General features: G+C 41.3%; 1 protein-coding gene across 4 annotated transcripts in view; it reads left to right on the forward strand.

Annotated features, from left to right (window-relative positions):
- LOC149320721 (uncharacterized) overlaps positions 1-13,808 on the forward strand; it is a 48,231-nt gene that overhangs the window by 21,067 nt on the left and 13,356 nt on the right. For 3 of the 4 annotated variants that reach the window (XM_089502701.1, XM_089502693.1, XM_089502717.1), the window contains exons 3-7: positions 1,530-1,611; positions 3,308-3,390; positions 4,385-4,487; positions 5,640-5,744; positions 7,317-7,952. In XM_089502701.1, coding sequence (XP_089358827.1) covers positions 1,530-1,611; positions 3,308-3,390; positions 4,385-4,487; positions 5,640-5,744; positions 7,317-7,952 — 1,009 coding nt within the window. The remainder of the gene's footprint in view (positions 1-1,529; positions 1,612-3,307; positions 3,391-4,384; positions 4,488-5,639; positions 5,745-7,316; positions 7,953-13,808) is intronic. The other variant, XM_089502710.1, reaches the window with a different exon arrangement.

Raw genomic sequence — 13,808 nt, forward strand, 5'->3', positions numbered from 1 at the left:
ACCCGAGTGCAAGGGGCCTCTGGCTGCGGGAGGCTTCAGGACCAGCCATCCAGCTCCAGTGGCGGGAAAGGAGGGAGGCCACCCGTCTTGTCATAGCGAGACACTGGCAGCAACGGGAAGTTAGACTCCCTCCTTCCTCCTCTTCCTCTGGCTCCGGACGGCTTCGGAATGGGCAACCGAGGGCAGAGGAGCGACTGCCGGGAGCAGCAAGTGCCACTGTTTTCAATGTGGGAACGGCTGCATGGCTGCACCACCATTGAAGTCAATGGGACTTGAACATCCATGGAATTTGGCATTCATGGGGGAGGCTGCCCACCTTCCCATAGCGAGACACTGGCAGTGGTGGGAAGTTAAACTCCCTCGTCTCTCCTCTTCCTCCGGCTCTCGGAATGGGCAATCGAGGGCAGGGGAGCAACTGCCGGGAGCAGCAAGTGCCACTGTCTTCAATGGTGGCGTGGCTGCACCACCATTGAAGTCAATGAGACTTGAATATCCGTGGAATTTGGCATCCATGAGGGGGATACAAAACAGATTTCCCACAGATACCGAGGGCCCATTGTAGTTCAAAAAGAAGCTGAAAGAGAGGGGAGGAATCTGCTGCTCATAATTTCTTCTTTATTGCGGGAAACCAAAAAATGCACACGTATTTTCATTAATAATTCACAGGTCGCAGTCTGAATCAGTTTATAAAAACATTTTATTAATACAGTTTTCTTTCTCATTCAGATCTTGGGCTGCCAGGTCAAGCTGTTAAATAAATTTTAAAATAGTATTCAAAATTGTATATTATGCATTTTTAGTCAAGATATACAAAGTGTTTGCTGAGTTGTTACAAAAAAAAAATAGAAATGTATGTTCAAGCTAGCTCAGAGCAGTACAGCCCCAAACCCCACACTCAAGAACTGTAGCAGCAATTCAAACAAGGTTTTAGAAACAGGTTCTGCATGATTCTGTAAGGAATTGCTATGGAAGCGAGGCTTTTTTGTGCTGTAAACACAATAATTTTTATGCAAAGGTTTCCTGAGATGTGAAAATTATTTCAAGGTTCCTCCAGGGGGAAAATATGTTGGAGAAAAGTAGAATGAAAAGATCAGCACAGATTTGCATTTGCCACCCAAGGTTTGAGAAGATAAAGCTGCTTTGGTCTAAAAGAGCCAAGCAGATCATAAATGTCTGATACATCAGTATATGAGTCCTTTTGCAAACTTTAAAGGATTTGACAGGAGAGTTACTTTTTAAAAACAACAACTACCAGTCATTGTTAGAAAAAAGATCATATTTAATATTCTTTGTTTCCAGTAATGCGTCAAACCTCAAATAACGCCGGGGGCGGGGGGAGACCTGTCTGATTAAAAGCTGGCTCTTCCAAATTCAAATGTTAATGGATTGATGTGTGCCAGAATGTATGAGGTAGTTATTTGGGCTGATTAGATAAAACAGGCAACAACTAGGAAGTAAAGTGAACACTGTGGATTTTTTTATCTATAAAGTTCAGCCTTCCAATTTTGGCTCTTTGTTGCAATTTTCAGGTACCTATGCCAGCAATGACCACAAATGCCCTGGAGACTCAGGCCTCTCAGAGACAGCCCTGTGTGGGATCCACTCAGAAAGGTGAGAGGGAAATCAGTTTAATGGGTAAGGAGTTACAAGTTGCTCTTATTTTATAGCCGTGTGAGGCAAAATTGATCAACAACTTTGGCCGCCCTGAGGCTCCAGTTTTCCTTTGCAACTAACAGATCAGTTGTAAGCTACAGTGTCCCTTGTTGCTGTTGCACACCACCAACTGTCAGGGATTCTCCCGGATGCCAAAAAAAAAACCTACGCTAAAAACAAATCACTTCCTTTTCCAAAAAGAAATCCTGCTCTCCTGGACATAAAATGGCCTTAGTAAAGCCAAAAACATGGCAGGAATGGCCTCCACACCCTCTAGAAGGCATTTAGGGCCATTGGAGAATTTTGAGGGGCCCTGGCAGCTGTAAACAGCCCTAAGGACCACACTTTACCTACCCCTTTTTAAAAATGAGGTTTTTTTGGTTAAACAATGCAAGAGGGGGCTGCAGTCAATTTAAGAGCAGAATTTTCTTCCTGGAGGTCTTGCCAGAGAGGTAATTCACTCTTTCATCCTCCCTCCCTGCTACTTTCTCTTCCCCCTCCTCTTCTTCTCCTTCCTTCTCCTCCTGGATAGAAAGGAAGAGTCAGAGTTTGGGGGATGTTGAGGCCTGGAAAAACAGGCTGTGGGGGAGGGCAGGCCAATGATTTGCCATCTCTTAGGAGTTTATCACATGGGGAAAGCTTAAACAGGGTTTATCCCATGAAAACTATGCAATTACTATTAAAGCATGATTAAGATTTTCACACTCATTATTCCAGGAATAACCAGGCAATAAACAGCAACAAATCATTCACAGGATTTTCCCATAAATGGTTTGTTGCTGTTTATTGCCTGGTTATTCCCATACATTCTGCCCCGCACCCTCAGAACATCTGGGCAGCAACTACTTAGGGTTCCCGGGGCGAGGTTTGTCTCCACTACCAGGAGGACATTTTCCATCGCCGCCCCGGCCCTTTGGAACACGCTGCCCATAGAGCTCCGCTCAGCTACCTCCCTGGCCCAATTTAGACGGGACTTAAAGACCTTCCTGTTCGTAATTGCATTCCCTGAATAAGGTCCTATAGACCTCCTTCCGCCGCACTGGCAACGGGACTGGCTAACCTGGGGCCTTTTGTTTTTATGTTTCTTGTATTTGTTGTATGATTTTAATGCTTATTGTCCACTGTATTTTAATTGCTGTAAACCGCCCTGATCTGATGGAAGGGCGGTATATAAATAAAAATTTTATTTATTTATTTATTATTAATGGTGTTTTAATCGCTTTTGATTGTGACATGATGTGAAAACCTTTATCGCAGATGCTTGCGCAATTTTCATGGGATATTCCTGAGATAATGGAACTTTAATTACGACGTCATGTGAAAATCTTAATCGTGAATGCTTGATTTTCATGGGATGAACCCCATTTATACTTCCAGTTATCCCTGTGTGATAAACTTCTTAGATTAGATAGATGGGTAAAACCCTTTAGGCAGAACAGCGACAGCATTATTTTTATGCCCTTTTCACCAAAGGGCTGAATGTCAACATATGCAATGAAAGGCCTATGTTTCGTCTAGGGACTCATTAATCCTTTTGTCATTTTGTGGAGTGGCTCATAATTATCATTGGCTGTGGTGGCTGATGACTATTGAATGAACCACTGTCCCCTCTTTTTTTTCTTCTTTAAAATTCTCTTCCTCTTGTATTTCACAGCCAGCGAAATGCCCCCCACAAGGAACATCGATGTAGTGCCTCCTCCAGAAGGACAGGAAGCACCTGGGATTGGGCTAATGCAGGTATGTGACGTTAGCCATTCAACTCTTACAGGCTGAAGCCAAACGGACAGTATTGATTTGAAGCAGGGCTTGCATTTTTGAAAACAAAAAGGCAGATTTTGAGGGAGCGCGTTTTTGGACTACAGTGTTCAGAATCCTCATCCCAGCATGGCAAATGGCCATGCATATCCTGTGGATTTGTGATGCCACTGAAACTGTCCAGCCTCAACTGACTTTGTGCTATGCTTGCAGGTATCTGTCTGCTAGTTTGAAGAGCTAGAGCTAGTAGCTGGAATTTAGTCAAAAAGATATACACATAATAAGTGTCCCTTACAAGTGCAGATGTCTATTTTTGGGTGCTGTGTGGATTGGTATTCCCTTCCTCTCCTTGCAGCACCTAACGCCACACACACCCCAACTTACTACAAAACCCTGAAGCTGCCTCATGGCATATGGGTAAGATTGGAGAAGCATCTGGCTACCTCCCCCATGGCCAGTTGAGGATTGATCACAGCAGTGCTGAAATTCACCAGGAACCTTCCGGGTAGCTTATTTATTTTATTATATTTTATTTGTATGCCGCCTTTTAGGGAGCTCTTGTGGCACAGTCGTTAAATGCTGGTACTTCAGCCACTCACAAACCATAAGGTTTTGAGTTCAATCCCAGCCAGGGGCTCAGGATCGACTCAGCCTGGCATCTCTCCGAGGTCATTAAAATGAGTACCCAGCTTTTGGGGGGGGGGGGGCAATTAGCTTACACATTGTAAACTACTTAGAGAATGCTTAAGTGTACTGATAAGAGGTATAGAAATGTACTTATTATTGCTATTTCCCCCAGAAGGGAACCAAGTCTTCAGGACTTTACAAGAAGTTGGGTGATATGGCTCAGCGTAGCATAGGTCTGCATGCAGTTATTTACGTGACACTGCAGGGTTGTTGTGTGAGGCCAGTGTGTGTCTTTGGACTTTTCTGGGGCCTGTTGGAAATCTGAGCAAGGCGTGTTTCCCTGTTTCAGGAGCCCTTGAAGGTGAAGGAAGAGCCAAACCTCAATCAAAAGCCTAGCTGTTGGGCACTTGAGGAGGAGAACGCCAGCCATGGCACCTCCAGCAATGCTTCAGGTGAGTATCCGCCCATGGGGAAGGGTCTGTAAAGTGAGGGAAAGAACTTGGAATATTAATTTTTTTTAAAAAATTGCTGTTTATTTTTAGAAGGCAATATATCCTTATTGTTGATACTGTTTCTTTGTATATCCTGCCTTTTCCCCAATTTTGGGATTACAACAGTTCAAACAAAGATAAGTAAATTTTCATAACATGCAAAAGATAAAAATTTAATCTATAAACTGTAGAACTATCCCCCAAAAGTTTTAAAAAATACAAATCATTAAAAAAAAGCAGTACATTATGTACTACCCCCTAAGCAGTGAGTCCTCAAAGACTTGCCAAAATGAAAAGGTCATTGCCTCCTTGTGGAAAAATAACAGGGAGGGTACTGGTCTAACTTCTCTAGGAAGGGAGTTGCAGAACTTGGGGAGCAGCCAACAAGAAGGCCCTCTCCTGTGTTCCCATCAGATGTACCTGTGAGGATGCAGGGACAAAGAGAAGGATTTCCACAATATGTTGTATATTGTAAGTATGCACAATATACAGAAAATATAGTATTCCAATGTATCTTTCAAGATATACAAAATACAAATTTAAATATAAGAAATTATTTTTTGTGTATTTATCAATATGCTCTTGGATATTTTAAAAAGAATAGAATCCAGTGAGAAAGGTTTTGCAAAGCTTTTTAGGGGAAATGATCCTCCTCTTGGAGAGGTGTTTGCAAAATAGAAAAGGAGACCTTTGGTGTTCGCATATTAATCAAAGGTTTGGGCTTATATATTTTTTAAATTGGATCTGTGAGAGACCAGATAATTTGAAAGAGAGCCAAGGAAGCCTATAGAGAAGGACACCAAAAATGCCTCTGTGTACTGAACCAATTTCCGTTTGCAGTAAAGGCCAACCATATGTTACTCTGGAGTATATTGTCTTCATACATGAAATCTGCATTTAGCATGTGGTGAATATTTTTCCTCTCACCATAAAAAGTTACATACTTGTCCATGTCATGTCCCACAGGGATGCAGTTTTTGTACCCACCTCTTTCTCAGGTGCCCAAAATAGCCATTCCAGATATCTTTGAATATGCATTTTGGGTTATTTTGGCCAGATATGCCAGGAAAGTCCAAACTATCCTCATTACTTGCTTTTTTTTCATGCCTCAAGAAGGACTCATTTCTCCACCCAAGAGCATTTCCCAGCCTGGTCAGCAAGAAGCCATCTTTGCTCCAAGAACTGAGAATGGGGAGCCATTTCCAAGCAGCCCCTTGGGTAAGAATGTGTGGTTGGGACTGAGGGAGAATAGAATCTGAACTGAGAGAATTCTGACCTAGACCCCAGGTATCTTAGTTGTGTCTGATCTCAAACCAGTCTTCATAAATTAGGGGTGAAAAAAAGTACAGTCCGTAAGGGTGGCCCAAGATATAATATTGAGAGCCAGCAAGATGTTGTGGTTTCAGCATTGGACTATGAATCTGGAGACCACAGTTTGAATCCCCACTTGGCCATGGAAACCCCTTCGGCAAGTCACACACACTCAGCCTCGGTAAAAGGGAAGGGCAAATTCCCTTCTCAAAAAAAAATCTTGTTAAGAAAACACTCAGTTTGCCTTTGGGGTGCCATAAATTGGAAACAACTTGAAGGCACATAGTGGTTTGACTTTTGGAGTAGGGCTCTAGGAAACCAGGGGTTGAAACCACCCAGTCAAAGAATCCGCCCATGGAATGACTGTGGGCAAGTCATTCTCTCAGCCTCAGAGATAAGCAGTTGGCAAATCTCCTCTGAATAAATCTTGCCAATGAGAACCACTGTAGCGTACTGGTCAGAGTTGCTGGCCTAGGACTCTGACAGGTCATGGTTTGAATCCCTGCTCTGTCATGGAAATCCATAGCCAAAGGGGAAGCCAACAGAAAACCACCTCTGAATAAATCTTGCCGAAAAAAATCCTCTGACAGGGTTGCAATAAGTTGGAGTTTACTTGAAGACATTTAATAATAATAACAAAGAAAGAAAAGTAACAATTCTGAGCGCTGGCTGAGCTCTCCTTCACCCAGTAATCTACAAATGGGACATGGCGAATCTGCTTATTCCAGAGTAGACATGCACGCACACCCCTCCCAAACAATTGTTGCTTTGCAATAGTACTGGCTTTGGAAAGTGCTGAATAATTTTCTCTCCTAAATATCTTGAGAGCTGAGCTTAGGGCTTCAAATCCTAGTCTTGTTTCTCTGTGTCAGGCCTCTGAACATGTGCAAAAGGTTTTCTAGTACAGAGGTTGGATGACCATCTCTCAGGAGTGATGTAGGTGTGTGTTCCTGCATGGCAGGTGGTTGGACTAGATTTCCCTTGATTAATCTGCCAACTCTATCATTTGGTGCTTCTATATGCAGTCCAGCCACCTTTCTTTCTCCTAAGCCAAGTCTTTGGGGAAGTGGGTTTGTTGCAGCTGCTGCAGTCATGGTTCAGTTCAGCGTGCTTGCAGCAGAGTAGAATCACCTTGTGATTCTACTCACAATAGGCTCGCCTTAAAGTCTCCATAAGTCAGAAACACAACAAGAACAACATAAAGCACATGATAAAGACACACAACAACAACATAATATCATGAACACAAACAGAAAGATTTCTAGGGAAAAGTCACTGAGGTATATATACCATTGGCACTTTCCTGTAGTTGAGCTAGCTTCCCATTGTCCAAATTGGGCTATTGAGGCTGAGAGAAAGGGAAGATTTTATTTTCCTAAGGTCAATTAGTGACTTGATTGCAGAGGTTTCCCTGATGTTATGACAGTTAATTGTTCATTGGAAGTGATACCTTGGTACATTTTCCTGACTTTCCACCAGGTGGCAAAATGCTGAGTAGGATCAAAACAGAAAATTCCCAGGAAGGGGATTCGGAGACAGATGACTCCTTTGACTTCCCAGACCCATTCACAGAAGATACTTCCAAGAATCTTGAAAAGGAACAGCCTCCCCCTGCAAGAAACATACCTCAAAGGCAGGAAACACCTTCTCGAGGTAGGCGGAAAACTGTGAAAAAGTACGGCCGGTATAAACCAGCGGAGAAAAGACACGTGTGTTCTGAGTGTGGCCACAAAGCCTATTACTTATCTGATCTTCTGAGGCACATGCAGACACACTCAAAGAATGTGTACGAGTGCACCGAATGTGGGAAGACGTACAAAGGAAAAGCATTTTTTGAGGCTCACCAGAAAACTCATGCATTGGCAGGCAACAATGGAAAGGTCGGAACTAGGAGCTCAAAGTCCCAGACTGATGGTGGATACATATGTACTGAGTGTGGAGTCAGCAAAGCTACCCTGGTAGGCCTGACTGAGCACATGAAGGTCCACTCGGAGGACAGGTCCTACAAATGCCCAGAATGTGGCAAAGCCTTCAAGTGGCAATCCAATCTCTCAAGGCACCAGCAACTCCACACTAACACACGAACCCTTACGAGGCGTAAGGTCATGCCTGAAGGTAAGCCTCATCATTCGTCATTAGTTGTGTGTATGTGTATCCATCCATCCCAATATAGCTAACTTCCAAAATGTGTTTATTCTTCATTGCTTTCTTAGGATTGTTTGTCAACAGATATTCTTGAGATGTGTTATGGAGCAGAACAGCTATAGGAGCTTGCAAAGTTCCTTTGGGGGGGGGGGGGCTACTACAATTCTCAGAATCCCCTAGTACAACAGGTCCAGTATTTCAGTCCTAGAAGACCCCAAAAGTGATTTCCGTACATTTCTATGTCCAAAAGAGCTCAGGGGAGCCAGAAACATAGCAGAATTGCCATCAACTCCTCTATATGATGCAAGGGAACTTCTTGAGTAAACTACATTGTGGGTTCACAATGAAGGGTGCAGCCCTTTTGGGTCCATGTGACCCCCAGGTTTCTATAACTGTAAACCTATGTTCAAGGTAGTGTGCAAAGGAATCTTGTAGCACCTTTGAAACTAACTGAAAGATAGAAGTTGTTAGCATGAGCTTTCATAGAATTGGTCTGAAGAAATAGACCATCTGAGGAAGTAGACTCACGTCTACAAAAGCTCATGATATCAGCCTCTTTCTTCCAAGTAGTCTCAAAGGTGCTACAAGATCCCTTTGCATACTCATTTTCCAGCCTAACGCAGCTGTGTCTTTGAATTTTGTGTTCAGAATAGTCAAGTCTGCCACTTAGAGACTGAGGTTGGCACTGTAGGCTTCAAACTGCAGTTTTTTGGTTACAAGTACAGTCAGTCCTCCATATCCACGGACTTTTTATCCACGGATTTAAGCATCCAGTTTTAAAATACTTAATATATATATATAAATTCCAAAAACCAAACCTTGATTTTGCCATTTTATACAAGAGATGCCATCTCACTGTGCCATTGTATTTAATGGGACTTGAGCATCCACATTTTGGTATTTATGGGGGATCCTGGAACAAACCCTAGCAGATTCCAAGGGCCCACTATAATTACAGTAATATAGCAAAAATAACAAAGACAAGAAAGTGAACTGAGAAATCCAAAATCATTAGGACACCGTTCATGAGGAGCTCAGAATATTGTAGAAGGTGCCAAATGAGCAGCACAACAATCCGCCGTGAGGCCATTGATTAGGTTTCTGGAAGACCTGTCTTAGAATAGCATTTATTTATTTACTGTATTTTTAGCCTGCTCTTCAGCCATAAAGGCTCTCAGAACGGCTTACAGATAGTTAATTAGACATTTCCCTGCCCTCAGGCTTATAATCTAAAAAGACATGACACAAAAGGAGAAGGGAATGCCAAAATGAAATTATTTCTAGGACAGTCAAGCCACAAGTGTGTGTATGTTCCCATAACATCGCGTCCTCTCCAACATTTTGGAGACACGTTTCTCACCATTTTTGCCAGTTTGACTAGAGTCAGGAACCATTTTTCAAAGCATTTTCTCTAACGCAAATCAGGATTTGAAAGGAAAGGCCCACATATTAGTCCAGGGTTTCTCTGATATTGTGATGCCTAGATCAGACCTCCAACCTGTTTTAAATGGTCTTTACAATATACGTGATCAATTAAGCAATTACAAACAAAGGAAACTATGTTTTCTCATAAATTGTTAAAGCCCTCGAAGTCTCTCTTTATGCTGCTAATTTAGATGTGAAGGTTACAACTTTCGCTGAAGATAAAACCAATTAATAATGACTCCAATTCTGCAAATGATTCATTAGTTGTTTTAGCTTTACCTTTATGAAAAGAGGTTTTGAATGGAGTAAAACTTTTTCCTTTCCTTTCCTTTCCTGAAACTGTTTACATTTATCTGCATTGTGCAAAAGTGGGTGGCAAAGAAAAGGGCAAATGGGCAAGGAGTCTGGTGATATGACATTATTTCCATTCGTCTCAGACCATAATAGATGTTTGTAACAATGACTTTTTAATTGCTTTAATTTTCATTCATACAACCTTTTTAAAGAACAATTTGAATTCTGCTTGTTAAGTTGCTTGGAACTCCATTCTCACCTACGGTACTTAACAGTGGTGTCTCTCCTGATAAGGTATTTGACTCACTTGAAAAGCAACAGAAAGCAACAAAAGACAGTGTTATATATGGGACTAATAGACCTTTTTCAGTGGTGAGGTGTAGAGTAGATTTCCTAAATATGGGCTTTTTATAGCTAAATGCAAAGACATTGGTTACATTTGGCCAGGCTTTAACCCTTGCCAGCATTGGAGAAAGGAAAATTATTTGAAATAGAAAAAAGAGGCAGGGGGTAACAATTTTATAATGGCAATCCTGCCCAATAAGGATAGTCTTCTAAACCTGCCACCCAATTGTAGGGCCATTTGTGTTTGGGCTGTTTTAGTCTGTAGAATCAGTACATAGAGAGATCTTGTAGCACCTTTGAGACTAACTGAAAGAAAGAAATTGGCAATATGAGCTAATGCTGCCAATTTCTTTTTCTTTTTTTTCCAGTTAGTCTGAAAGGTGCTACAAGATCTCTACATATTACTAGTTAAGGATTCAATTGCTAAGGCATACAAAAGAGGTAGCAGAGAGAACCTTGCTTTAATTCAGAAGCCATTGACTGGTCAATGGCTTCTGAATTACTGTATAACATCTCTAAATGTTTCTCAAATTCATTTTTTAACACCCCAAATAAATACCTCCAGTTCTCTGTACCAAAAGCTTTTAAAACACCAAAGGATAAGAGGTCAATTGGAGTCTTCATTTGAGTAGAGCAGGGGTAGGCAACCTGCGGCCCGCGGGCCAGATGCAGCCCGGCAAGGCCTTGGGACTGGCCCCAGCCCGGTCCTGCCGCCGATTGCCGCCGGAGCCTTTGACCTCTCACGTGAGGGCGTGGGGCCTTTGGCCTATCAGGAGGAGGCAGGCAAGGGGGGGCAAGCGGCGGGCAAGGGGGCAATTGTCTATAGAAGCCTCCGAAACATGCATTTATATTAACATTTTTTAAAAAATCAGCATTTTTGTGTGTCTTCCATTTCTTTTAATAAAAAGTGTCCTCCATTTGAAAATTCTGTCCTACATTTGTCCCGGTTTATTTATTTAATTATTTTTTTTAAAAAAAATTATTTACTTATTTATTTTTTGGATTCGGCCCCCCAGTTGTCTGAGGGACAGCAACCCGGCCCCTGGGTCAAAAGGGTTGCCTACCCCTGGAGTAGAGTGATATGTTACATTTAATGCTTGACAAAGTACACCTGACAATCAACAGTTAGGCATAAGGCTTGCTTGGTCAGACTCAATATATTCCTTTTATGAAACTATTAATCCTCTTTCCTAGAACAGAGGTGAAGAATTTAACATTGTGATTGTGACAGTTGGTGTGAATGCTGATGTAGTGGGTTAAGCTTTGTCTGTTTTAGGAATTAGGATGATTCTTCATGTAAACCAGGTTTGTAGACATGGACCTTGCATCAAAAACTCATTAATCAAGCTGATTAGGTGTAGAGTTTTTTCATTATAACAGGTTTATAGAATTCTGCTGTAAAGCCATCATGACCCAGAGATTTCCTTAGTTTTAATTTTTGAATTGCTTGTTTAATTTCATTTTCTGTGAGACTGAATAAAATCAATTGATTCTATCTGAAGATGAAGGTTTTGAAGATTGTAAGAGAGCAGAAGTCTCCTTTACAATTTCTTTTGAGGAGGTTTTTAGTGTGCCTTGTGAGGATTTAATTATTGCAATTATTCTTCAAGCAACCCAACAAGCAACTGTATACATGGACTTCACCTGATAGCCAGTATGGAAATTAAGCAAGACTTGCATAATTGGAAAAAAGATGAAATGCTTCGTTTTCTCTGCAAAAAACAAGACCAGAAGCAGCAGATTGTGGCAAGAACCAGAACTGTTAATATCAAAAATTAGTATAAAGTTAACCAACTTGCCAAAATACAACCTGAAGAACATCCCCATAGAATTTAAAGAGAATGTTAAAAATAGATTTGCAGTATTAAGCCTAATTGACCTTGAATGAGAAAAACTCTGGATTTGAAGCCAGAAATATATATGGTTTGTGCATTTATCCACTAGTGTTAATTTAATATCTGCCCACTGACTCTCTGTGTCCTTTGTCAAGTTTTGAGGGACAGGTTTTATCAAATAAATTACGACCCAACTAGCCTTCCCTAATTTCCCTACCATGAATTAATTACCAAACAATTTTTGAGGCACAGTTGGATTCGGTCCTTTTTCTGTGGATTTCCCAGAGGAACAAAATATTTGGCTGCAGCTGTTAAATGCATTTTAAAATTTACTCCCTCTTAGAAGCAGAGCATAGGCCTCTGATATTAAGCAGTACAACTCTTACAGTACTCATAATTTGTAATAATATTCCATATACAAAGCATGCTTTCCCCTACCCTCTCCCACTGTTTTCATTACATGATTTGAAATGATTCTGGACATTATTTGCTTACTGTAACACCACCATGATAGCCCATTTTGGAATGTAGATAAACACATGGGTTCTGAGAAACTACATAACTAGTAAAAACAACAAAATATAATCTTTCAGAAACTGTTTAATTTTTGACCAAGAAAAGTGGAGCACAGACTCAGTCTGTAAGTCAAATTTCCAGAGGAGATCAAAATGACTCAATCTAATCTCCTCTGGAAACGTGTGGGGAAATGTCACTGTTTAGCAACGGAATCAGTTAGTGATTGAGCTGTGAGGCTGCCTGCCGGTTTAAAATCAAAGCAAAAAGTAAGCAAGAAAACTAAGAAATTACTTTGAACACATGAGTTGGAACAAATGTATTTTTATCCTGCTTTCTGCAAGAAAATGATAACCATTTCTTATCACAGGTTGCCCAACATTAAAACGAGTCTTACCTTGACAGCCCAGAAGACAGGAAAAATTAATCCAAGTGTTTCAATGCCAAAATAGTCTAGCTTTATCTAAGCCAGAGTTGTGGGGTTGGGTTTGATCATCTTATTTTTTTTTCCTTCTGCACAAGTTGTCATTTCGCATCTCAAAGATCAGCCTCTACTGTGATCGCTATTGGTTCCTCAGAGCAGATCTCTTCTTATAGGTCCTTGGGCAACACAATGTCCAGTGCTTCACAGATCTGTATCATCTGTGATCTACCAGATGCAATCATTGTGCTATTCTTGTGGAAGATAATCAGCTTGAAATGGAATCCCTATTTAAATTTTGTGTCAGCTGACTGTAGCAGGGTTGTGAAAGCTTTAAAAGATTGCCTCTTTCTCACTGTCTCTGTGGAGAGATCTTGATAGATGATGATTTTAGGGCCCTCATACTTCAAAGCAGAGATGTTAAAAGTTTACTCATAGCCAGCACCTTATCTGGAAATTTGTCAAATAGTATAATGATGTCACTTGGCGTTTTGCTTAAAGGTCTCAGAGGTGCTATAGATCAGTCAATGCATTCAGTATCAGCCAATTGTAATGCCAGTTCAGGGCATTCCCCCCCCCCCCCCCCATCTACTCAAGTATAAAGGTTTGTAGTCTCTTGTGCGTCACAGGTTCAGGGACCTGTTTTCAAGGTCTTCAATTTTATTTTTAAGTTGGATGTTAGATTTTTCTAGTTTCTGAATTCAACACTCTTGCTGAGATCCTTGTTGAAATGCAACATTTGCCATATCTTGAGCATCGTGCATCCTGCTAGAGATCACTAACAATTTAGAGCTCATCGGTTAGAGAACCAGGAACTAGTCCTTCTGCTGGTCTTCAACTAGATTTTCTCTGAGTTTCTCTAAGAGATCCAGGAATGAAAGGTCCATCACTGAGGTCGATACAGGTTTCTCACTTCTGCTTGCTCTATTTGGACCATGCACCATATTAGCAGATGGTAGATCTTCCCTATTTTTACAGCATTTTGACTTTCTT

This window comes from Sceloporus occidentalis, unplaced genomic scaffold (assembly GCF_023333645.1).
Source record: "Sceloporus occidentalis isolate IW3139 unplaced genomic scaffold, rSceOcc1.0.p SCAF_1, whole genome shotgun sequence".
Lineage (NCBI taxonomy): Eukaryota > Metazoa > Chordata > Lepidosauria > Squamata > Phrynosomatidae > Sceloporus > Sceloporus occidentalis.